The sequence below is a fragment of the Caretta caretta genome, chromosome 5, assembly GCF_965140235.1.
Source record: "Caretta caretta isolate rCarCar2 chromosome 5, rCarCar1.hap1, whole genome shotgun sequence".
Taxonomy (NCBI): Eukaryota; Metazoa; Chordata; order Testudines; family Cheloniidae; genus Caretta; species Caretta caretta.
Window position 1 is genome coordinate 41,889,590 of NC_134210.1, and position 26,301 is coordinate 41,915,890.

The 26,301-nt window shown below is 45.9% G+C and overlaps 1 protein-coding gene across 2 annotated transcripts in view; it reads left to right on the forward strand.

Moving 5' to 3' along the window:
- Positions 1-26,301, forward strand: part of CWC27 (CWC27 spliceosome associated cyclophilin) — a 237,114-nt gene that overhangs the window by 139,768 nt on the left and 71,045 nt on the right. The window contains exons 11-12 of one of the 2 annotated variants that reach the window (XM_048850912.2): positions 9,780-9,880; positions 24,924-25,039. In XM_048850912.2, coding sequence (XP_048706869.1) covers positions 9,780-9,880; positions 24,924-25,024 — 202 coding nt within the window. In that variant the 3' untranslated portion in view covers positions 25,025-25,039. Of the gene's footprint in view, positions 1-9,779; positions 9,881-24,923; positions 25,040-26,301 lie in introns of those variants that run through there. The other variant, XM_048850911.2, reaches the window with a different exon arrangement.

Sequence of the window (26,301 nt, forward strand, 5' to 3'; positions counted from 1 at the left end):
TGCCCTGTACAAAGCACTGCCAAAGAGCAATCCACACTCTTCATGTTTACGGTGCCCAGGGGAGGGCCACCAAAAGGATCGCTGTAAGATCTGCTGTGAGTTCTGCCCTAGAACCCTTAAAGAAAGGGAATGGTGGCTTAATGTGATCCTCATGGAGGCAGCTGTATGCTCCCACTCGCCCCTGGGCTCAGGGGACCTGGCTCCTAATGCGTCGTCCTCTACACGGAGTGCCCCAGCACCGTTGTCAAGCTCGGCACCAAGAAAGGACTCGTCCCGGGATGCTCTGCATCGACACGGCACCTCACGAGGCCCGGCTGAGAGCAGGCACCCATCCCACTTGCTGGTGCCTGAGAAGAAAAAGAAGCCGGACAGCTGCTCAACTCCGGCTAAATCCAGAGAAATGAGACCCTAGGTGGGCCACTGCTCCGGATCCCCTACTGATAGTGCGTCGACTCCTGCCTAGGCGAGGCAGTTGAGTCTGGGTCCCCCACAGTCACCAGTCCCTACACAGCAGTTACAGCTCCCTTCGACGTCGGAGGCTTACCAAGCTGCTTGGGATCTCCTGCACCGTATGGCGCCATTCTCCCTCCCCCCCCCCCCCCCCGAGGAGGGAAGAACCTCGAGCACTGGCTGACCCACCTGCCCCTCTGGTGCAGTCAAGAGGGAAGCCGGCTATAATGTCCAGGCGCTCCCCTTCTCCATGTCCCTCAGCACCGGCTCACTCGTACAGAGAACCTACCCACTCCCCAAGCTCTCGAGGCACCGAGGCTCGGTTCCTCAATGGTCTTCAGTCTCGGAGACCTCGGAGTCAAGTCCGACCCCTATCGCTCCAGGAGAAGTAGGAGCCATAGATAGAAGTCCAGGAGAGACTGGAGGGAGCCTCAGGCATGGCCTCCGCAGTGGCACAACCCACCACAGTGGCCCTTCCGGACCCTCTGGACTTTTCACCAAGGAGGGAGCCAAGGTCACCGTTCTGCTGCGTCTTCTGTGGCCTCAGCCACATTCATTCCGCCATCGGCTGTGCAGCTTCCCTCGGCACCTGCCCATACACCAACGCCTCTGATAGTGGCACCATCGTTGACACCGGATTTGGCACAACCCTGGTGCTGCCCTTGGCAACGTCCTCAGCACCGTTGACGCGCCTGATTTCCACACCTGCACCGTTGTCAACATTGACTGTGGCGCAGACGCCGATGCCAGCGACGGGCCCTCTGTCTTCATTGGCACAGACAAGGGGATCGGCACCAGCTCTGTTGGTGGTTCCTCCCATCGTACTGATGACGGCACCAACACTTGGTTCAGCATCTGCAGCCCCAGCACTGTCGAGCGCACCATTGGCACCGACACTGCCTCGAGAGTTGAGTGACCCCTTGGGGATGGATGGCAGGCAGCATCTGCTCCGTATGAGCGCTTCCTCTTCATTGTCACCTGATGAAGAATTGGCGGGTACAGCCGTAGTCCCAGCACGCAAGGACAACAGGGTGCCGCAGCAGTTACTGCGTAGGGCTGCTCAGGGTCTGGGCATTAAGGCCGAGGAGGTAGTCGAGGAGGCTGATCCCATGGTGGACAGCCTCTCCCCCTCAGGACCTTCCCCGTATTGCCCTACCACTCATTAAAACGATTGTGGACAGTACCAAGACCCTGTGGCAGACCCCAGCTTCCTTGCCACCCACTGCCAAATGCAATGAGAGGCCTTATTTCATGCCCTCCAGAGGGTTCAAACATTTATATTCCCTCCCACCCCTGACTCTCTTGTTGTGTACGCTGCTAACCAGCATGAGAGACAGGGCTTCCAAGGGCTCTCCACAAAAAACAGGGAGGCTAAGAGTCTAGACCTTGTTCGGAGAAAGATCTATTCTACAGGGGGTCTGCAGCTCCATATCTTGAACCAACAAGCCATCGTCCGCAGGTACTCATATAACACCTGTGTGGTGATGGCTAAATTTACACAGCTCCTCTCTTCGGACTACCGAACTGAGTTCTTGGCCTTGGAGGAAGAGGGGAAGCTAGTCTCCTGGGCTTCCCTCTAAGCCGCATTGGATGCTGCAGATGCCGCCACTAGTTTCATGCTGACTGAGGTAGCCATGAGGAGGGGCTCCTGGCTCCAAGTCTCGGGGCTCCCTTACAAGATCCAGCAAACTATTCAGGACCTCCCATTTGAGGGTGAGACTCGTTTCTCTGAAAAGACAGACAAGGGGTTACACAGTCTGAAAGACTCACGAGCCACCTTCAAGTCGGTCCTGCACACTTCCGCCACACAGCGGAGACACTTCCGACCGCAACCTCCTCCGAGATTCCATCAGCAGAACCGATGGTTCTCGGAGGAGAAACAGGAGTGGCCAGGGTTCTAGCCAGACCAAGCTGCCCTCTGGTCCCAAACTGGCCTTTTGAAAGTGTGTTAGAGGACAGCACACCACATCATAGACTGGATCTACCCTGCCTTACCTTTTCTTCTCAGCTGTCCTCTTTCTATCGTGCATGGTCCTGTATCACTTTGGACCACTGGGTGCTCCACACGGTGGAGGGGATACTTCATCCAATTCTGTGTCCTCTTGCCCTACCACCCCCTTTCCCAGTCCCTCTCCAGGGACCCTTCTCACGAGCAACTCCTCATGCAGGAGGTGCAGTTGATCCTATTGCTAGGGGCAGTGGAGGAGGTTCCTCAGGAGCACAGGGGCGAAGACTTCTATTCCCAGTATTTCATAATACCAAAAGCCAAAGGCGGCCTCAGGCTTATCCTGGACATGCGAGAACTCAACAAGTTCGTAAAGAAACTCAAGTTCTGCATGGTCTCCTTGGCCTTCATCATCCCCTCACTAGACTAATGTGCCATCCTCGACTTGAAGGACGTGTACTTTCACATCTCAATCAGTCAGCCCCACAGGAAGTACCTCAGGTTTGTGGTCAACGGTACCCACTATCAATTTATTGTCCTCCCATTTGTCCTGTCAGCAGCACCTTGAGCCTTCACCAAGTGTATGGCAGTCGTTGCTGCGTTCTTGCGGAGGCACCAGGTACAGGTGTTTCAGTACCTTGACGACTGGCTGATCAAAGGCCACTCTAGGACCCAAGTGGAAGCTCAGGTCACATTTATCGGAGCCACCTTCAACAGCCTGGGTCTACTCCTAAACAAAGCAAAATCAACTCTGTCTCCTGTCCAGAGGATAGAGTTCAGAGGCATAATGCTGGACTCGACCCAAGCCAGGGCATACCTGCCACAGGCAAGGTTTCAGTCCCTCAGCGACATAATCCGAGGTGTCATGCAGTTCCCCACCACTACAGCTAGAAACTGCCTGAAACTGCTTGGGCACATGGCTGCCTGTACCTACATGGTGCAGCACGCCAGACTCAGGCTTTGACCCCTCCAGTTGTGGCTCATGTCAGTGTATCGCCCAGCCCGGGACAGCTTGGACAGGATCGTTACCCTGCCTTGCCTGGTTCTCGACTCCCTCAGTGGTGGATCGACGCTCAGGAGGTGTGTTCAGGGTTCTCCTTTGCTGCCCCACAGCCATCTCTGTCATTGGTGACAGACGCATCAGACTTGGGCTGGGGAGCTCATCTGGGACACTGCAGAACTCAAGGCCTCTAGTTGCAAGCAGATCTGGGTCTCCACATCAATGTCAGAGAGCTAAGAGTGGTGCGCCTAGCATGTCAGACATTCTGTCCTGACCTAACCGGACAATGTGTATCAGTCATGACGGACAATACAACAGCAATGTTCTATATCAACAAATGGGGGTGCACACTCCTCTCCCTTGTGCCAGGAAGCCCTCATGCTGTGGGACTTCTGTGTAGAACATTCAATTCACCAGCAGGCATCGTACTTCCCCGGGGTAGAGAATGAGCTGGCAGACCACCTCAGCAGGTTGTTCCATAGCCATGAGTGGTCCCTTCGCCCAGACGTCACAATTTCAATCTTCCAGAGGTGGCGGTTTCCCCTGATAGACCTCTTCGCCATGCAACGCAACAGGAAGTGCCAGCAGTTCTGCTCCTTCCAGAATCACAGCCTGGGCTCCAGCACAAATGCATTTCTCCTCCATTGGGCAGGTTCTACCCTATACGCCTTTCCACCGATACCACTCATTCACAAGGTGCTGCTCAAGATCCACAGAGATCGAGCTTGGGTCATACTGATAGCACCAGCCTGGCCCTGTCTGCACTGGTACACATCCCTCCTAGACATGTCTGTGGGAGCCCTGATTACCTTGCTGGTCTCCGCGGACCTTCTCACACAAGATCATGAACATCTTCCAACACCCAAATCTGCAGTCACTCTATCTCATGGCATGGAAGCTCCATGGTTAAATTGTTGGAGCTTTCCTGGTCATACCAGATTAGACAGGTCCTCCTTGGCAGTAGGAAACCCTCTACGAGAGCCATGTACCTTGCCAAGTGGAAGAGATTTTCAGTCTGGTCGGCGCAGCACCATTCGCCCCCATACTAGCTTCAGTGCCGCACATTCTGGACTATCTCCTCCATCTGAAGCAGGAGGGTCTCTCGTTGTATTCTGTAAGGGTGCACTTAGCTGCCAACTCGGCCTTCCACCTGGGCAAGGACAAGGTTCAGCTCAGGCTTCACCCTGCTTTCCTCCTGAAGGTTGTATCGCAGTTTGACATCAGGATATCTTTCTCCTGGTATTCTACCATAAGCCATATTCCAGTGGCAGGGAGCAGAGACTCCACTCTCTTGGTGTCCGCAGGGCGCTGGCCTTTTACATCAAGAGAACAAAACAGTTCAGAAAATCAGTCCAGTTGTTTGTGGCAGTGGCGGACAGAATGAAAAGACAGTCTGTTTCATCCCAATGCATCTTGTCAAGGATAGTGTCCTGAATCAGTGAGTGCTAAAACCTGGCAGATGTTCCCGCACCTCCGATCACTGCACAGGCTTCATCTACAGCATTCCTGGCTCAGGTTCCTAACCAGGAAACCTGCAGAGCGGCGACGTGGTCCTCCATACACACTTTTGACGCACATTATGCAATTACCCAGCAGGCCAGAGATGATGCAGCCTTCAGACGAGCAGTACTCCAATCAGTGGACAGCTCCGACCCCACCTCCTGAACTTGGCTTGAGAGTCACCTGGTTGGAATGGACATGAACAAGCACTTGAAGAAGAAAAAACGGATACTCACTTCTCGTAACTATTGTTCTTTGAGATGGTGTTCATGTGCATTCCAATACCCATCCTCCTACCCCTCTTTCAGAGTAGCCAGCTAGAAGGAACTGAAGGGGTGGCATGTCGGCAGGGATCTATATTGAACGCCACGAAGTTGCTACTCCAGGGGGAGCCCAGACCAGCCCAGCGGATGCTGCTTCCGGCCACCATGCATGCGTACACCTGATTGGAATGGACATGAAAAATGCATCTCGAAGAACAACAGTTATGAGAAGTGAGTAACCATTTTTTCTGCTCAGCAGCAGAAAACCATCCACCAGGGCCACTTATCTAGTTAAGTAGAAGAGGTTCACTTGTTGGTGTGCCCAGCATCACACACCTCCGCTCCAAGCGCATATACCACTTGTCCTGGAGCACCTCCTTCACCTGAAACAACAGGGCCTGGCAGGGTCATCCATCCGGGTACACCTCACTGCTATCTCGGCCTTCCGCCAGGGAGAGATGAGGCGTTCCATGTTCGCCAACCCCATGGTAGGGCGTTTCCTCAAGGGCCTGGAAAGGTTATATCCACAGACTTGACAACCTGTGCCTGCATGGGACCTTAATCTGGTCCTCTCCAGACTAATGGTGCCCCCTTTCGAACTGTTGGCGACTTGCTTCCTTCTGTATTTGTTGTGGAAGGGGGCATTCCTGGTTGCCATCACATCAGCTAGTAGTGTGTCTGAGTGGAAGTTCCTATCCAGACGGTGTTCCTAGCCAGTATGTGGGAAAAACCCATGTAGGAGAGCTTGTGTCCTCAACACAACTACAGTTGAGTCTGAAATGTTTTGAGAAGTTTTAAGGAACTTTAAGGATTTTTTTTTTAAATTGAGTGAAGGTCTAAGTCTTGATAAAAGCAGGGACTCAATATGTTTTCTTGAAGGTTTAGCATTTTGAGATGAAAGAATGACTTGGGTTCAAATACAGACTTTGGTTACGTCAAGGCTGAAGTGCCGAAGGTGGGGGCCCGCAAGGACTCTAAAAATTAATACTCGCCACTCCAGGCTTGTATTAAACTCCCAAGGTTACAGTTTTTCTCTGACCTTGGATGGGTAGATGCTGCCACCACTCAAGTGCAAAACCCCTTTGAGAACTAAGGAAGGCACACTTGGGAATTCCTTCTTGTCGCATACCCTCAAGCCCTTTCACCCCTCTTCCGGGGAAGAGCTGAGAAAGAAAAACAAAGGAAATAAGCTGTTGCCTCCAGCTAATTAAACAACATGCACAAACCTCTTAAGATACAAAAATCCAATCGTGTTCTTAAAAAGATAAATTTTATTAAAAACAAAAAGAAAGAAAATACATGTGGAAATTCAGGGTATTGCTAGTTTTTTTAAAAAAACTTACAAAGATTAAGCATCAAGAATAACATTCTTGAGTCCAGTTTATAGGTTACAAGCAAAACAAAAGCATTTGGGGTTAGCACAGAGGAGTTCACAAGCCATAAAGAAATAAAAAAGAGATAAACCTAATCACGTCTTCCAAGACATTTCCTGATGTACTTACATATCTGGGGTTTCAAATGAGTAGTGTCTAGGTGTGATCTGATGATTTTTCATACCTGTCCCCAAGCTTCTTACAGCATCACAGCTCTGTTCCCTCTCTCTGGAAAACAACAACAGGCAGACAAAGGTGAAGTCTTGTTTTAATTTTAAAAAGTTTTAACCTTCCCATTGGCTCTTTTGGCCAGGTGCCCACTCACGTTTTTTTTAAACCCTTTACAGGTATAGCAAGTAGAGAACAGCTACTAAGAGGGATTTTATAGCTAACTGGCTGGCTGGGTCCATAAAAGGGATCTTACTCTCCCCCCCCCCCTTCATTATCACAGGTTATAAGTGAAAAACTAAGTTGTTTAGGCTCATCCTAATCCATGTTTTTGCACATCACAAACCTACTCTTCACCTTTAGAAGCTGATTAAAATGTAGCCCTGGTCAGTAGTCAGGCAAATTCTTACCAGTTGGCTACATGGTGATCTATGTGAAATATGTTGGTCTCTGTCCAATTTCCAGTAAACAGTGTCGAGATCACAAATTTAAAATTTTTATTAAAGCTAATGTTAAAAAAATTATATAATACATAGGTTGGGAAAACAGTGTCTGTGCATCTGTGTATAGTGCTTAGTAAGTACATAATCAGCAATAACCCAAATTTAGGTGAATAGATTTAACAATACAGTTTAGATATTGGAATCTGAATACTCGGGTACATCACTCATGAAAAGTTGTACAGAGATTTGGTTGTAGAAAGCAAAATATATCAATGAGTGGAGATTGTCCCTCAGTAATTGAGAATTAGGTTGGTTGTCTATTTAGAAAATACAATCCATGAGGAAAGTATTTGTTACTTTCCTGACTGCACTTCTCATCGGCACTCCAGCTCATCCCCCCCTGCTATTGCCAATATTGGTGATGTGTTCTATGTAGCCGTCCCTCGACGCACCTGATTGCGTCTGACACTATGAGTTGCCGCATCAGCCAAGCGTAGAGTTGACCGATTCCGCATTCTCTCAGAACTTGCTCATTACTGGGGTCCCATGCGCCTAAGGCTCCAACAATCAGTGCATGTGTCTGGACCTGGTAACCCTTTGCTCTCAAGATTTTGGCCCGAGGGGCATATTTCTCTACCTTTCGAGCTCGGGCATTATGGAAGGCCGGGGTCCTGTTCTCGAAGGGCACTGTGACGTCCACCATGATGATCTTCTTCCAGTCCTCGTTGGTGATGACCGTGTCCGGTTGCAGTTGGCTGTTGATTCCGGGGATGGCGGAGTTTATGGCAACCTTCCCCACAGGTGGTGGGATGGCTCTGGCCAGGCGATCTTGGATGACGTTGTGTCGCAGCTGCCAAGCTCTCGAATGGGGCTTGCAGCTACACAGGATGTGGGGTAGCATCTCCTTGGTGTAGCCATACTTCCTGCATCGCTTGTCCCGATTCCCATGGCAGACAGCTCCGTTCAGTGGGACGCAGTTGAGCCAGGTCCTGTGGATGAACCTCCAGATGGCAAATCGTGTGAAGCTGCCCCTGGGGAGGAAGTGATTGCTGGCGTTATTAAAGATGGCCCGGTTTTAGCTGACTTAGGGGTCCTTCCTTGGTCTGTCCATCCCAGATCTAAGCTTTCTCTCTAGGGGATATGTCAATCTCCTTTATATTCAGAGTAAATATTAAAAGCCTAAGTGAGTCAGCAAGAATTAACCTGCGGCTACTTGAAGTGTTCCTGCACCTGTTAGCAAAGTGAAATAACAGAAGTATCTTACAGAAGTGAAGGATTGAATGAGCATAGAGATGAGACTGTCCTCTAACCCTAAGTGGTCCCTTCAAACAATAAGGCAGAGTTTGCACTGTTCCTGACCATGCTATACCTTTTCTGTAAATAAATCAGTGATTTCATATTCTAGTTATTCGGCTGCTTTTCACAAGCATCCCATTCACACATATGATTAAAAATAAAAATCAAAAGAATTAATCAGCACATAATTCCAAGTTTTGACTCGAGAGGCCCAGGACTGGAATAACAAGGGTATTACAGATCAGAATTAAAGTGCACTGACAGAACTGTGGGGGGAAGCTTGCACAGCACATTCCTGCATTATGCTCGGCTCTAGCCAGTGTTGCTATTCAGTCACTTTCATGAGCACTAAATCAGTTACAACTTAAAAAGCAAAACAGAGAATATATAAATTAGAATACCAAAAAAGCTTCAAATAATGATCAGTAATCATGGCTTTCACACTTTTTCTATCACTAACCAGACTTCATTTTGGAACTCAATCTCTTCATACAGTGTGATTGTCTTTTGCAAGAATTGAACAAACACTTTTGGGGGATAGCTTTGGATAGTCAATAATTCATCTATATAATTTTATTAATAATTGATGAGCCAAAGAAACAATTGTCCTAGAAAAAGCAATTGAAAGAAAACAAGTAGTATTCTGATCATAATACGGAAGTTCAGCAGAAAACATTTAAAACATATTATAAAGTAACAAAACAAACTCATCACTCAGTGTTAATGTAAGTTCTGTCTCATTCCTTTTGGTTTTCTCCATTCTACCTTTTTCAGATGTTCATTGTTTTGTAAAGTTCATAACGCTCAAAATATAGTTTTAAAAATACTTAATCTGGTATTGGATCATAGTTATGCAGATTCATCAACTCCATTTGCTGTCCATATATGAAATCTTAGATTGGAAGAATTATCACTTCAGTAAATTGCATTTCACAAGATAACGTTATGTTTGTTTTGAGATCCCTCTGCTTTTTATTTCCTTTAAGTGTGGTTCTTGTAGTAAAGTATTATGGATGATACAATGTTAAATTAATGAATCAAAGTATAAAAGCAGGGTCCCTGTTCTGGTTGTCTCGTGCGTTTGACATATTTCTAATGGGCTCTGAAAAGAAACCATTTATCATATTCTTTTGTCGTCTTTGCTAATGTAAAGAAGAGCTTTTTTAACGTTCCAATTGACTTTTAAGCCAAGTTCTTCATACCAAACTTAACAAGAGTGAGGCAATACATTCCCTTTGTTTACATCAGAGATTTACTGCCCATTAGCTTTGACTCTGTTTCTCCTGAGTGGCTTTACATTCTTAGAAGATTAGACTCATGTAAATATTGTTCTCTTTGCAGTGAAGAACTACGCAAAGAAGTACGCCAGCTGAAACGTGAACTACTAGAAGCAAAGCAAAAGAGAGAAGAAAATTCTACAAAATCTAAAGAAAAAGAGGAAGGTAAGCACATATCATAGAAGGTGGTAACTGTAAATGTTTTAGTTAGTTTCTCATCTTCAACATCTAGGATTATTGGGTTTCATGTGGATGAATTTAAACCAGATTGCTGAATTGGATACTCTATAAGAAAAAAAATATTCCTTAAAAATTTACAATAGGAGCAACAAAAGTATACAAGTGTATAAATAAAATATAAAATGGCATTCTGTACTGTATCAAACAAATTTATTTGTATGTTTGTTCCATGATATACATTGATTGGAGAGCTGCTGCAGCTGAAATTTCCATTGCTGTTACCCTATATTACTGTATTCCCTAACAAAGATATATCTGTTACAACCTGTAATACAGCAAGATAATAGGCAGGTGCCTAACTTTAAGCATGTTAATAGCTCCATTGACTTCAAACTGCTACAACTCCTATGAATGACAGAACAAGGAGTAATGGTCTCAAGTTGCAGTGCAGGAGGTTTCGGTTGGATATTAGGAAACCTTTTTCACTAGGAGGGTGGTGAAGCACTGGAATGCATTATCTAGGGTGGTGGTGAAATCTCCTTCCTTTGAGGTTTTTAAGATCAGGCTTGACAAAGCCCTGGCTGGGATGATTTAGTTGGGGATTGGTCCTGCTTTGAGCAGGGGGTTGGACTAGATGACCTCCTGAGGTCCCTTCCAACCCTGATATTCTATTCTTCTTCTAATGATTTCAGTGGGACTATTCACATGTGTAAAATCAATTGCTTAAGTACCTTGCAGAATAGGGACCATAGAAAATATCTGCAGCTGCACAGATTGCTCTGGCAAAGTTAATGAAAAATATGTGTTTTGTTGTATCCTTAACATTTTTCTTTGCTATAATGATTTTGTTGAGCTGAAACCACTGTTGTGGCAAAATTTAACTGGAAGAACATTTGATATAACATGAATCCAGTTCCGTTGCCACCCCTGAATCTGTTCATTCTTCTTTGAGTGATTGCGTATGTCCATTAGACTAGGTTGTGTACATCTTATGCACAGGTGCTGGAGAGTTTTCTTTAGTAGTACCTGTACTGGGGGGCTCACCTCTACCCTAGTATTCTCGTGCTCTGAGCCGAGGATATAAAGAATGGAGCCTCCCCACCCATCCTTCAGTTCCTTCTTACTGACCATGGCTGGTGGTCAAAGCATGTCGTCTGTTTGTTCCTTCAGCAAACAAACCATTTTTAGTTAGTTTCTTTTTGTCAGTTATTCTTGTTGTCAGTTGGTACTCATTTTCAGGTCTTTGAGCTCTTTCTTTTGTCCTTCTTTTCTTTTTCTTTGCCAATTGTCCACTGTAACCCAATCACAGGCTGGAAAGGGTTTAATAGCTAATTAATTATGACAGGTGTCATATGTACCTGATTACTTGTTTCTCAACCAGATGGGTGGGACTGGAAGACATCAGGTGATAACTAAACAGATACCCGTTCCTCATAAAAGGGGAGAGGGCTCAGTCTGAAAAGGAGAACCCAAAGGGACTCCAGTGAAGAAGCCTGAGCCAGAATCTGCAAAAGAGCAGAGCCTTCAGAGAGACTCATTCTGAGGAGCCAGTACTCAGCTTCAGAGCTGGAGAAGACTCCAGAATAGCGTAAGGAGATTGAAGACAGAGACCAGAGAGAGGTAGATTTGTTGAGAGACTTTGATTAATAGTTCGAGCTTTCGTTGCCCCAAAAGAGGTTGGACTTCAGATGTGTTTCAGTTAGAGGGGTGAATAGTGCACAAAGACAGATGATCTGCAGGTGGCACTAGAGATGCAGATTCCTGAAACATCATGCTTTGGCACAAGGGAGGGCTGTAATGGGACGTGCACAGTGGTGAGCTGGAGCCGGTTTGCACCGGTTCGCTAGAACCGGTTGTTAAATTTAGAAGCCCTTTTAGAACCGGTTGTTCCGCGAGGGACAACCGGTTCTAAAAGGGCTTTTAAATTTAACCGGCCAAAAGTGGCGCCTTAGGCGCCGACTCCACGGGTGCTCCAGCCCTGGAGCACCCAAGGGGAAAAAAAGCACCGGCAGCTCCCCGCCCCACCCCCGGCCCCAGCTCACCTCCGCTCCACCTTCTCCCCTGAACGCGCCGCCCCGGTCTGCTTCTGCCCCCTCCCCGCGGCTTCCCGCGAATCAGCTGTTCATGCAGGAAGCCGGGGCAAGCTGAGAAGCCAGCGGTGGCTTCCTGCTCAGGCCCAGGGAGGCGGAGGTGAGCTGGGGCCGGGGGGCGTGAGGAGGGCCGCCCGCGCCGCAGCAGGAAACCCTGGGGGGCACGCAGGGGAACCACTCCCCGCCCCAGCTCACCTCCGCCACCCTCGGCCTGAGCGGGAAGCCGCGGCCTGCTTCTCTGCCCTCCCCAGCTTGCTGCCGAACAGCTGATTCGCGGGAAGCCGGGGGGAGGGTGCGCGGAAAAACAGAGCGGGGCAGTGGGTTCAGGGGAGGAGGCGGAGCGGAGGTGAGCTGGGGCCGGGCGTGGGGAGCTCCTACCGAATTTTCCCCATGGGCGCTCCAGTCCCGGAGCACCCAGGGAGTCGGCGCCTAAGGCGCCACTTTTGATGTGATCAGTGGGGGAGTGGCAGCTCCCCCTGCTCCCCCCCAGCTATGCTCCCCTGCCCCTAGGAGCCAGAGGGACCTGCCGGATGCTTCCTGGGAGCTGCCCCAGGTAAGCACTGCCGGGACTCCCCACCTCGCCCCCCGGCAGGTGCTCTGGCTCTTAGGGGTGGGGTGGGCACCCACTATGGTGGCCCACAAGACCCTCCTGCCCGGTTCTGGGGGCAGTCGGGGACAGGGGAGGGGGGTGGATGGGACAGGGGTCCTGGGGGGGCGTCAAGGAACATGGGGGGGTTGGATGGGGCAGGAGTCCCGGGGGGCAGGGGTGGGCAATGACCCCCTCGTGGGGTGAGGAGGAAACCCATTGTTAAGATTTTGGCAGCTCATCACTAGGCGTGCACACCATAATATCCATTGTTGGTAGCAGTGGACTCTGCCTGGTGCTGTGGGAGACTATTCCAATGTCCCCTGGCTTCAAACTCTTCTCCAAGAGTCACAAACTGATGCTGGTGACTGGCCCTCACTCTCATAGCCTGAAGTGCTTAGGTGAGGGTCACATCAGGGACAGGTGTTTGATTTCCCAAGACAAGAACTAAGGAGCAGAGAGAACAATCCAGGTTTTTCCTCTTGGAGGCCATTGGTACTCTCAACAAGAGAGAGTTCCTTCCTCTCCAGGAGTGCTCTCCTGGCCTTATCTGAGGATAGAGATGGGAAGAGATCCTCTTTGCCATACCTCAAAGAGGCACAAATGCTTGGGATATCCGCAACTGCCAAAGCAGAGAATGACTTCCACATCAGAGTCCTTGGTGTGGGGGGACTCAACCTCGGAGGCTAGCCACTCAGGTATCAAAAGTAGTACACGCCCTTCAGCCTACTCCTCCCTGGAGCTGCTGTCACATTTCAGGACAACTGCACCTGTATTTCTCCCCTAAGGTCCAGCAAGGGCCCCCACTCTAGGCTTCCAGCTACCCAGCCATTGGCTCTCTTGAAGACACCCATCTCTCTTCCTTCTGACTGGGCATTTCCAAGCTGTACAGTCCCCTGACTATACTGTGAAACCTGCAGCAAAAGACAGGCTGCGTAAGGAGCCCTCATTTGCCTTCTCTTCAGAGATGGTACACAGTGTAATTGCCACACAGCTCTTTCTAAGAAAGCACGTTATAGTCTTAAAGTGAAAGCATTGAAGAGAAAACACCTTAGAAACAATAAAAGAACCTACATGTGTGTTAATAAGCTTACCAGAGATCACCCCAACTCCAACATCAGTTCTGGCATGTGAGCAGTCCTTCAAAAACCCCCACCCAAGTGTTTTCATAGATTCAGGTTCATAACACCCTTTGCTCATAACAAGAACCCTCATGATTCTGTAAGTCACTCATTTATCCAGTTTGGGGCTTTGAAGAGACCGTGAATAGGTAATCAGCCAGAGAGTGGTTTTCTGCTCAAGGTTCAGCTTCAAAACGATGGATTCGGAGGTGGGTCGTTTGCATTCCCTTCACCCAAGTTTCTCCTAGGAAATTCATTTCACACGTATTGTCCCAAAAAGTCCTCCGGCGTTCCTAATAGTTACCAGAGATGGTTTCTCTCCTAAAGAAATTCCATACAATCCTATTATAGTACATAAACTTTTGTAGTTTTAATACAGTGGACTCCTAAAATATTTGATTCAGTAAGGTTTAACTTAATCCCATAAGGTTTGTCCAGGATATTGCAGGATATTATATCTGTCACAGCCATATACTAGTGGCTTGACGAGGTCAGAGCTGTTGACTCCAGGGCCGTCAAGACAGACTACTTTCTTGGCACAGATGTTGGAGCCCTCACCTCTGTTCCAAGCCAGGCACAGGCTCATTTCAATAGTGATTGCCTCAGAGGCATACACAGCTGTGAAGGATCTCCTAAGCCTCTCAGTACCAGCCTTGCTGATTATTCAGGCTGACAGTGCCCTGCCAGACCTGTCACATGTGGTGCATACATTGACTCCCACATCAGGATCTTTTATGGCACCAGCAACTTCTGGTACTACTTCCAGCAATCTCAGTGCCAGCTCCAAGACTAACAGTAACTACTCTGCTGCAGCGCATGGTACCAATAGCTTGGAAGCCCCTGATGTCATCAAAAAATTCCATTCAGGTCTAGAAACAATTGTCCTTTGGCACCACACTAGTCCTATCATTGGTCCTACTGGTTACTGTGGGGAATGCCTCCAGCATCTAGAGCCTCTGTACTACAGAAATCAATTCCTAAGGAGGGAAGTCTCCCTGATACCAAAAGACCATCCAAAGTCCGTACCTGGCAACCAGTACACAACAGAAACAAATCCCTGATGGAGGAAGTTTCTCAATGCAGTACCAATAGACCACTTGATGTCAGTACTGAGGTTCTGTCAGACACCGAGGGTCAGCAATGTTTGCTGCCGGCTTCAGACAGGCCTCCAGCGTCAATAGTGAAAGTCCAGCTTCAGGTGGGTTCTAACCTGCCTCCTCTGATCGCATTGTCCTCTTCACCAGGTGAGGCCCTAGTATGAAAATCATCTTCTCTGGTACCAGATGATTTTAAGTCCTACCAGATGCTGCTGAAAAGGATGGCTACATCTCTAGGGATACAGAGTTTTTGGAGAAAAATCCCCACAAACTCATGCACATTTTACACCTAGCTGTGTCAGGGAAAGTTGCTCTCCCTATAAATGGTGCAGTTATGCAGCCTATAAAACCCATATGACAAACCCCATCATTTATTGCACCAGTGGCAAAGCACAGAGAATGCCAATACCAAGTTCCTCTGCAAGGGCACGAATAGTTTTAGGCTCACTGGCAGTGGGAGCAGCAAATGAAATACATTGCCAAGAAAGAGCAAAAGTGTCTCCCAAAAACAAGAATACAAAAAAATGGACCTTTTTGGCAGGAAGATTCAGCTGCAGGCTTACAGCTATTCATTGTGAATCATCAAGCCCTTTTGGCCTATTATAATTTTTCCAGTTGGGATGAGTTGGCCAGATTCCTCAGCAAGCTGCCAGATGACTCCAACATTCAATTCCAGTCTCTTCTTGTGGAAGGTCAGCTGGTTCCAATGTTTGTGCTGTAGGCTTCTCTGGCTGCGGCAGATGCAGCTGCCTGTCATGGCAATGACAGTAACCAGGCGCCGCTCATCATGGCTTCAGTCACTGGGGAATCTTAGGTAAAACACACCACTGAAGAGCTCCCCTTTGAGGGCTGGGCATTATTTTTCTCAAAGACAGACAAAGCTACGCATGCGCTAAAGATTCAAGGGTAGTGCTGAAATCCCTAGGTCTCTTTACACCAGTCATGAAAAGAACAAAATTTTGCTCTCAATTTCTTCTGAGGCAGCAGTTTTACATACCTAGAGAGGCGGATTGGTATAGGTGTGAGCACAAGTAGGAAAAGAGGAGACCCCAGCCATTCACCTCTAGTGTTTCCACCATGTGCCACATAGCAGGCTGTTTAACTCCCCCATTAAGGACAGCATAATGACCATACTGGATCTCACTGAAAATCATTCCTTCTTTGGGGGCAGATTGTCACATTTGCTAAGTTCATGGCAGGCCATCACTTCAGACAAGTGGATACTAAGCATGGTAGAATTGTGGATATGCCCTGCAGTTCCTGTGTTCTCCACCCTTCACATCTGCCTTCCCTGTCCCTCATCAGGAACCCATCTCATGAGTCTGTACTAAGACAAGAAGAGCAGACTCTACGTTCTTTGGGAGCCAGAGAAGAAGTGCCCCCTCAGTACCAGGGCAGAGGGTTCTACTTCTGCTACTTCCTAATACCCAAAGCAAGCAGAGGTGTTGGGCTCATTTTGGACCTTTGGAAATTGAACAAGAACATCACGAAGGTGTGTTTCCATATGGTTTCCCTCACAACTACTATCCCTTTGTTAGATCTGGGAGATTGGTATGCTGCCCATGACTTGAGGGGTGCGTGTTTCCATGTGTCAATCCACCCTGGTTACAGCACCTTCCATAGGCTTGTAGAAGGAGAAAACCACAGCCTCTCATCTCTGATGAGGGTTTTCATCCTATGAAAGGCAGTGTTTCACTCTCATCAGCCAGAAGAGAGAAATATCCATTGAATGTTTCATGTATTTTCATGCTTAAGTCTGGCAGTGAACAAAGAGAAATTGATCCCCACAATCCTCCAGAGAATACATTTTATCAGGGCAGTCCTGGACTCAACCCTAGCCAGAGCTTTTCTGCTGCTCTGAGGCTTCTAGCTTTATGAAACCTCTATGCATCTTTCAAGGACCATCTCTGAACCCCAGTGAAGAATTCCCTCAGGCTCCTGGGGCATATGGCAGTGTGTATTTATGTGACACCCTACCCTCCATGCCAGCCTGCATCTCAAGTTACTGTACCACCCTCAGATGCATCTGGACACACTAGTATGCATCTAAGATAAGGTTCTATCATCCCTGAATTGGTGGATGAACCAAAAAGAGGAAATGCTCCCTTCTCTATTCAAGGGCAGGCCACAGTCTTAAGTCCCTCTCAGACACTTTTCTCCTTCCTGGGGACAGAAGGCTTGCTCTGTGCCTACTGTAATAACAACAGTAGGGTTTCCAAGACTTGAGTCAAATGCTCTATTAATATTTAATTCAAGTCCCTATAGCTAATGTTGCTTTTATCTTATTGCTATTTGGTCAGTGAAAACCAATTTGGTGGATTTTTATAACTTTTATTTAAGAGCATAAACAATTAAAATGTTAACTAATTTCTTACATTTCCCTGAAGTACTAAACAACATGAAAACTGGATTGATTACAGTGTACATCATTAGTCAAATCAAGGAGTTAACAGTAATACATATTAGAATTAGTTAAAAAAATAATTTAAGATCCAGCAATTGGTCACATCTTTGCATGAGCACAATCAATAATCAAATCACAAAGTTAACATAACACCAATAATTGAGCAGCTTTTTTAGGCTTTTTATCTCTGTGCAGTTTACTTAGCAGCTTATACTTTCTCTTGTGAAAACAATGGGTTAAGATTTGGATCTTTATATACCCCAGGTGACCTTTAGAGATCTGTGATAAGATTTGCTATGAACCTAGGTTAATCAGTGCCCAGTAGTAATTTGTACTGTGAGCTTATGTGCACATGCTATTAATGCCCACTCACCCTCCCTTCCCGTGTGTTCTTATTTATAGCATAACCCCATGTGTACAATTCATAATTGAAGGGGGTGGCGGGTAAGAGGCCGTGCAAACCTTCCTTCATATTGAGGGAGGAGACAGATTTCATAATATATCTTTGGGTCTTCACTCCAAGGGAGGTGGACACCTGAGTGCTGGGGCAAGTCCCTTAAGCTGAGCCTTCCCAGAACTGATCTCAGCGTGTGTTTTGTTCTGCAGTTTGGTGTGGCCCTGCCTGTGTGTGTGCTAGAGAAAGCACTAGCCTGGGCAACATAGCTGTGGTTCTTGGCCTGCACAGGTTGTCCATCAGTGAACCCTTAGCCCTGCCTTTAGAGAAGGACCTGGTATCCCAGAATCATGGGCAGATGTTGCACCCAAACCTTCGGTCACTACACCTCACAGCCTGGTTTCTCAGTGAATAATACTAGAGGCGGCACACTTTTTGGAAGCAGTGCAGAATGTCCTACTTAATGGTAGGGAACTATCCACCGGGGCTACTTATCTTTAGTAAGTAGAAGCAGTTCTCTATCTAGATGGCTACCCACAATGTGTCTCCTATGCAATCTATAATTCAAAAGATATTGGATTATTTTGTTACATTCATCAGAATCAGGTTTGGCATTCAGCTCTATCAACGTGCATCTGGCTGCAATTTTGGTGTTTTCATCCTTGTGTTATGGATTGGACTGTATTTTCTAACTCTATGACCATCATATTCCTTAAAGGCCTGGAAAGATTGTCCCTGCTCCACAGTGGGATTTGAACTCTGCCCTCATGGGTCCCCCTTTTGAACCACTGGCCACCAGCTGGTTGTTACACATCTCAGCAAAGTTTTCCTTTCTAATAGCCATCACCTCAGCGAGAAGCTGCATGCTCTGGTGACTGATCCTTCATACATGGTTTTTACTAGGGGAAGGTACAGCATAGGCTATACCCTATGTTTCTTTCCAAAGCAGTATCTGATTTCCACCTCAATCAATCAATATATTTTATGGTCTTCTTTCCAAAAGCACATTCTCATAAAGATGAACAAAAGCTTCACAATTTGGATGTTTGCCGAGTACTAGTTTTTTATCTGGAAAGAACAATGGTTTTTTTGTGGAACAAATGAAGGGGCATCCTGTAACAGTGCAAAGACTGTCCAAGTGGACCAGTTGTTTTGTCATGTGTTACAAGATCAAGGGCATTCAGAAAAGCTCTGTGTATCCAACCAGAACACTGTCACAGTTCAGGGCAACTGCTCCTGAATTTCCCCTTAGTGGTACAGCAAGGGCATTCACTCTCAGGTTTCTGGCTTCCTAGGTATTGCCTTTCTTGGATGGAGACCTACCTCTCTCTCCCTCCTGACTCTTGTATTTCCAGGCTCTACCAATTCCCTGCCTTCACTGTGTTATTCCCACAAAAGACAAGCTCCCTAAGTAGGCTTCTCTTGCCTTCTTTTCTGAAACTAATAGCCAACAGTTGTAAGTTGCCACACAGCACTTCCTGTGCGAGCATATTTAAAAGCATTACAGAGAAAACATACTATAAACAATAAAATAATCTACATGCATGCTATTAAGCTTTCCAGAGATCCACCCAACTAGCTTCAACATGGGCTCTGGCAAGCAAGTCCTTCAAACCTGTCCTCCCGTGTGGCCTTTTGTGGTCACAAGTTCATAACAGCCTCAGCTTAGAACTAGAATGCTATCTTATGGGGCCTCAGTAGCCCAGCTCTTTCCAATGCTTTCCTAATATTGCAGCCCTTTGTGGACCAGAAGTCCTGTCCATTTGCTGGATCAGCAAGAAGAGTCTGTGTCATCTTAAACTAAGCCTATTTATTCAATAGTCCTTTTTAAGTCTATTGGTCCCTGGAGAATTCAGATTGAATCTTTGAACTGTCCTCGTGTAACAAGTGATCATCAGACAAAAGGCTCCCTCCTCAGGTCAAAGCTTCAAAGGATGAGTTTGTAGGTGGGGTTTTGCAATCTCCTCTTCCCCCGTACTACCTACAAATTCCACTTCACACATATTGTCATAAAAGATCAATTGTGTCTGCTATATTGTTCAGCATAGTCTTTTGAAGTTCTCATTATCTCACAGAAATTGCATTAATCCTTCCTCCTTAAAGAAGCTATATAAAATCCAACAATAGTATACAGACATTTGCATTTACAATATAATGAACTCTAAAAATATTAAACTTAATTTAGTAGTTTAACTTAACTCCATAAGATTTGCCCAGGATATTGTCATACCTATCACAAGCACATTCAGCCTCTATGGTTTGGTGGGAAATGTCTCTGTTGTGGGACATGTGCAGAATAGCAACATGGCCCACACCTTTGCTAGATATTATGTGATTACTACCTCATTAAAGGAAGATGAGAATGTAAAAAAGTAGTTCTGTAGTTCTTCTTACAATGAGACTCTTAACCCACCTCAAATGGAAACTTCTTGGGAGTCACCTAATAATGGACATATGCAAAATCACTTGAAGAAAAATGAGTCACCTTCTTGTAACTGTTGTTCTTCAAGATGTATTGCATATGTCCCTTACATGACCCACCCTCCATCCCCAGTGCATCGGAGTCTATCATCTCAGAGCTTGGTACAAAGGAACAGAAGGATGGGCAGGACAGCTCCTCCCTTTATACTCTTGTCTCAGATCTTAGAATTTGATATAGAATTTAAAAATAGATAAATGAAAAATAGGCCATGCAAACTATAATACTATCTTGGTGGTCTGTTCCTTATGCTAATATCAAAGAATTGTGATCAAATGTTTATTGGAATGATGTGTCCATTGACTTTGAAAGATTTAATAACATTCAGAAGTCCATGGCAGGATTACTGAGCCCAAGATTAAAACAAAGATGCTACTACATGAAAGAAGTTAAACATGAATATGTTCCAGTCAAAGAAGAAATGTTGATTAATGCTTAATTAAGTGAAGCACAATATTGAAACAGTTAGATAATGTCAAGATAACATGTTGTGGTCAGTTCATCCTGCTAGGTGCTACGGTAACACAAGTAACAAATAATAATCCTTGATAATAGAAAGTATGAAGAAAACATTCAGATCATCTATTTTGATGTACCTAGAATTACTAGTAACATATGTTGTGATCTAATTCTGCAGTAGAGACATTTCTTTTATATGACCGTTGTAGGTGGATGCATAGGAAAATTACTAAGACGGTACACAGTTTGATATATATATATATATATATATATATATATATATATATATATATATATATATATATATATAATGGTAGATGTCGCAGTTACCAGGTGAACTGGCACTTTTGATCCTTCCTGTTCTCTTGGAGCTCACCTTCTCAGGGTCTGTGACCATCACGTTCTACTTGGGATGGAAATCACATGATTCTCCCACTCTGACAGTTATTGGGTTGCAGGCTCCTATGTAATCAACTGTGATTATCTCAGCAGATCTGAGTTAGGCTCAGAGACTGCACATCTAGACCAACGTTGGTAATCAGTAAGGCTAAGATTTTGTCACGGTTATTTTTAGTAAAAGTCACGGACGGGTCACGGGCCATAAACAAAAATTCACGGAAGCCATGACCTCTTTATGACTTCTGCTGCTGCAGCTCCATGGTTTCCATGGTGGCGGGGACCTGAGGGTTTCCCCCTCCTCCCACAGCAACTTTCAGCTGCCAGGGGGCGCCCCCTCAGCCCACAGCAGCTGGGAGCTGTAGGGTGACCATACTTCCCAAAGAGAAAACTGGACACCCCCAGCCGCTCGCCCGAGGCATCCCCCTCCCTCCTCGCGAGGCTGTCGCCCATCACTGGAACTCTGAGGAGGGCCCCCTTAGGAGTCTGTCACCTGTCACTGGAACCTTGCAGGGGGCTGCCTGACCCTGCTGTCCCGAGAACCCTGCCAGGGCCCTGCTGGCTGCCAGCTCCAGAGTCCCAGAGCCCTGGGGCTGAAGCAGAGAATGTCACAGAGGTCTTTGGAAGTCACAGATTCAGTGACTTCCATGATCTCTGTGACAAACGTAGCCTAAATAATCAGCAACCAAACAGCCTTCTTAAAGCACAGAATCATTTAATTCATACAAAAACATTTAAGAAAAAATGTATCTTGAAAAACAAGCCTAAACACAATACTTGCTTCTCCTTAATGCCTACCTGGATCTGTGAAGGCCCAATTCCTTTAGACACACCCATAGAGCCTTTCACTCTGTCAGCATGTCCCTTTAGACAGACAGCTTCTTGGCAAGTGCCCCTACCATTCCAGAAATCAATAACCTTTTTAACAGTTTGTAGTCCTTTAATCTAGTAGATCTCAGCATTGCAAAACAAGATTTACAGCATGTTGGGAAAAGGATACAGGATCATTGAAGCTAACAGCTGGGCCCCATTGTCCTTCCAGTGTGTACCTAGATCAGGGGTGGGCAAACCTTTTGGCCTGAAGGCCACATCTTGGAATAGAAATTGTATGGTTGGCCATGAATGCTCACAAAATTAGGGTTGGTGTGTGGGAGGGGGTGAGGGCTCTGTTTGGGGATGTGGGCTCCAGGGTTGAGCCAGAAATGAGCAGTTCAGGGTGCAGGAGGGAGAAGGGGGGAGGGCTCTGGCTGGAGGAGCAGGCTCTGGGGTGGGGCTGGATATGAAGAGTTCGGGGTGTAGGAGGGTGCTCCGGGCTGGGATCTAGGGGTTCGGAGGGCGTGAGGGGGATTAGGCCTGGGGCAAGGGGTTGGGGCGTGGGGAGAGGGGGTGCAGGCTCTGGGCAGTGCTTACCTCGAGCGGTTCCCGGAAGCAGCAGCATGTCCTTTCTCCAGCTCCTACACGGAGGCGTGCTGCCCTGCCTGCAGGCACGGCCCCTGCAGCTCCCATTGTCTGCAGTTCCTGGCCAATGGGAGCTTCGGGGGCAGCGCTTGGGGTGGGGGCACAGCGCAGAGCGGAGCCCCATGGTTGCTCCAATGCATGGGAGCCGAAGGAGGGCAATGCTACTGTCATAAATATAAAGGGAAGGGTAACAACTTTCCTGTATACAGTACTATAAAATCCCTCCTGGCCAGAGGCACAATATCCTTTTACCTATAAAGGATTAAGAAGCTCAGGTAACCTGTCTGGCACCTGACCAAAAGGGGACAAGATACTTTCAAATCGGGGCGGGGGGGAGGGGGGGAGGAAGGCTTTTGTTTCTCTGTTCTGTGTGCTTGCCGGAGAGAGATCAAGAAAGCAAGCAATCCAACTCCATTAGAATTAGTAAGCACTAGCAAGGAAATGCATTAGTTTACTTTTGTTTTGGCTTTTGATTTTCTCTGTGCTGAGAGGAAGGTGTATTCCTGATTTTCTTTTTGTAACTTTAAAGTTTTTGCCCAGAGGGAAATCCTCTGTGTTTTAAATCTGATTGCCCTGTGAGATTAGCTTCCCTTCTAATTTTACAAAGGTGCTTCTTTTACCTTTTTTCTTTCTAATAAAGTTCTGTTTCTTTTGAGAGCCTGACTGATTTCTCTATGGTCCTAAGAAGTAGGGGTTTGGGTCTGTGATCACTTTGTAACCAATTGGTTCTGATATCATTCTCAAGCCTCCCCAGGAAAGGGGGTGTAAGGGCTTGGGGGAATATTTTGGGGGAATCGGAACTCCAAGTGGTCCTTTCCCTGATTCTTTGTTAAATCACTTGGTGGTGGCAGCATACCCTCCAAGGGCAAAGAGTTTGTGCCTTGGGGAGGTTTTACCCTAAGCTGGTAGAAATAAGTTTAGGGGGTCTTTCAGGCGGGTCCCCACATCTGTACCCTAGAGTTCAGAGTGGGGAAGGAACTCTGACAGCTACTGCTTCCGGGAGGCGTGTGGAGCGGCCCTCAACCCTGCTCCCCGGCTGGACCGCCGGAGCGGAGCAAGCCCCAGACCCCGCTCCCCAGTGGGAGCTCAAGGGCCGGATTAAAACAGCTGGCGGGCTGGATTTGGCCTGTGGGCCGTAGTTTGCCCACCCCTGACCTAGATGTTCTTAAACCTGGGAAGCCACTGTGTTGCTTCCCTGTTTGTATTTCTCAAAGCCCCAATAGAAATTGGACCAGTGCATTCACACAGGAAAATCTTATAAGCCAGCCTTGAATAACTTCCCCTCCCTGACCAGGTCACAATAGGTAGACAAATCATAAATGATATGTTTTTTTGATATGGCATTTGGTATGTGGGCAATTGGTGCAACGTTGCTATAATTCAGTAGAATAACATTTTTTTCATTTGATATTACATGACATAAGCTATAGGAATAAGACTTCGTAGAAATGTCTTTTTTCCTCCTGCTGCTGCTTAATGTATTTTAGACTTGTTTCTTGCCATCTTCGTTCAATGGTGTCACTATCGCTATTTGATAGCTGTGTATTAGAAAAAAAGCATTTCAATATATCAACTGGTTGATGATCACACTAAGTACCCCAATTTTAGTTCTTTTGACCTGAGCAGGCAATCGGCTTAGACCCTTGAATGTTAGATTTCCCTACAAATATCCCTGCTTGTATAATTGCAGCTAATAGTCATAACATTTTCCACACTTCAGGTGATTTTAAAGGAACAATAACAACAGGTAGTTCAAATCCAAAATTAAGGTTTAGTGCTTGGAGATGAATTTTGTAAAATCTAATACTAATAGAAATGTCATTGTGAATCTTTTTTTAATTTACGTGAAAACAGTTTAAATTTTCAGCACTCTGAGGCATTGCAAGATTATGCAATCCCCGGAGAATTTGGAACCTAAACTGAGTATAAATTAACTAGAAACAAGTAGAACTGAATAGTTTCTCTTCATTGTCAAATCCAAAGTACAAAAAAGAAAAGAAAAAGAAAAGAACAGCATGATGAAAATAAATTGAATTTTTCTTTTTAAAAGTCAAAGGTAAAATTAGTAACAGGATTGTTAATTGTAATTTAAATTGTTTTAAAAGATTTTGAAATTCCCAAACTATCTCTTTAATAAACGTATTAAAATATTTAATATTGCAGTATTATGTGGAAAATAATGCTTGTTTATTTGAATTATATGCATTATGTGAGCCTGCAAGGTGATGGGCTAATCACCACCTTACAAGAGGCTATTCAGAATCAGGGTGTACTTAAACGAGTATTAGAAAAGATCCAAGCACTTGTTGAACAACACATCAGTTTGCAGTCATTTCTAGTTATATCTGTGGTTGAAAGAAATGTAAAATATAACCCATTTCAGGGGTGGGGGAAAAGCAAAACAAAGTCTATATGAAACCTCAAATCTCTAATTTAAATACAGTAACTAGATACAGTAAAAGCTGTGTTACCTGGCACTTTATCAACCAGAAACCTCTATTAACTGACATTTCTGATATCTCCCAATACAAATCTTCAATCTAGTAACCAGGACTAGAATACTGCCCAGGAGGTTATGCAGCTGCACATTCTGCACTCTCCTTTTATGCACAAGAGGAAGAAGACCAGTAAGCAAGCTGATATAAGGGACTTATTCAAAAAAGAAGCTTCCAGGGTGTGTCATAGAGTCATTACAGATTCAGCCCCATCTCCTACACCTTTTACATCTACGAGGATAATTGATGTTGATAATGATGACCCTGAGGCACTGCAAGATCCTGAAGTGCCTTCTGAATCATCAAAGAAAGATTAATTATGTTCAGTTTTCAGAGTAGCAGCCGTGTTAGTCTGTATTCGCAAAAAAAAAAGGAGTACTTGTGACACCTTAGAGACTAACAAATTTATTAGCTCACGAAAGCTCATGCTCAAATAAATTTGTTAGTCTCTAAGGTGCCACAAGTACTCCTTTTCTAATTACGTTCAGTATAGTTTTAGTATTAAGTGTATTTTTAGTGATCTGGGTGTATGCCATGCACTGCCCATAGTGATATGTAGTGTCATAAGATAACCTGCTGTGCAGTACTACTAGTGGATCGGTGAGTACCTGTGTCATAAATATAAAGGGAAGGGTAACCATCTTTCTGTATACAGTGCTATAAAATCCCTCCTGGCCAGAGGCAAAACCCTTTCACCTGTAAAGGGTTAAGAAGCTAAGGTAACCTTGCTGGCACTTGACCCAAAATGACCAATGAGGGGACAAGATACTTTCAAATCTGGAGGAGGCGGGGGGGACGGGGACGACACAAAGGGTTCTGTCTGGCTATGTGATGCTTTTGCCGAGAACAGATCAGAAATGCAAGCCTTCCAACTCCTGTTAAGTTAGTAAGTAATCTAGCTAGAAAATGCGTTATATTTTCTTTTGTTTAATGGCTGGTAAAATAAACTGTGCTGGAGGGAATGTATATTCCTGTTTTTGTGTCTTTTTGTAACTTAAGGTTTTGCCTAGAGGGATTCTCTATGTTTTGAATCTGATTACCCTGTTAGGTATTTACCATCCTGATTTTACAGAGGTGATTCTTTTACCTTTTCTTTAATTAAAATTCTTCTTTTAAGAACCTGATTGATTTTCATTGTTCTTAAGATCCAAGGGTTTGGGTCTGTGTTCACCTGTACCAATTGGTGAGGATTATTATCAAGCCTTCCCCAGGAAAGGGGGTGTAGGGCTTGGGGGGATATTTTGGGGGGGGAAGACGTCTCCAAGTGGTCTCTTTCCCTGTTCTTTGTTTAAAATGGTTGGTGGTGGCAGCGTAGGGCAATCTGAGCTTGTAAATAAAGAAAGGATTTAAAATCTCAGTTATGATTCGGGCTGCAGATTTGTCACAGCACTTCTATAGCAAAAATCATGAAGCAGTCATGGTAAATT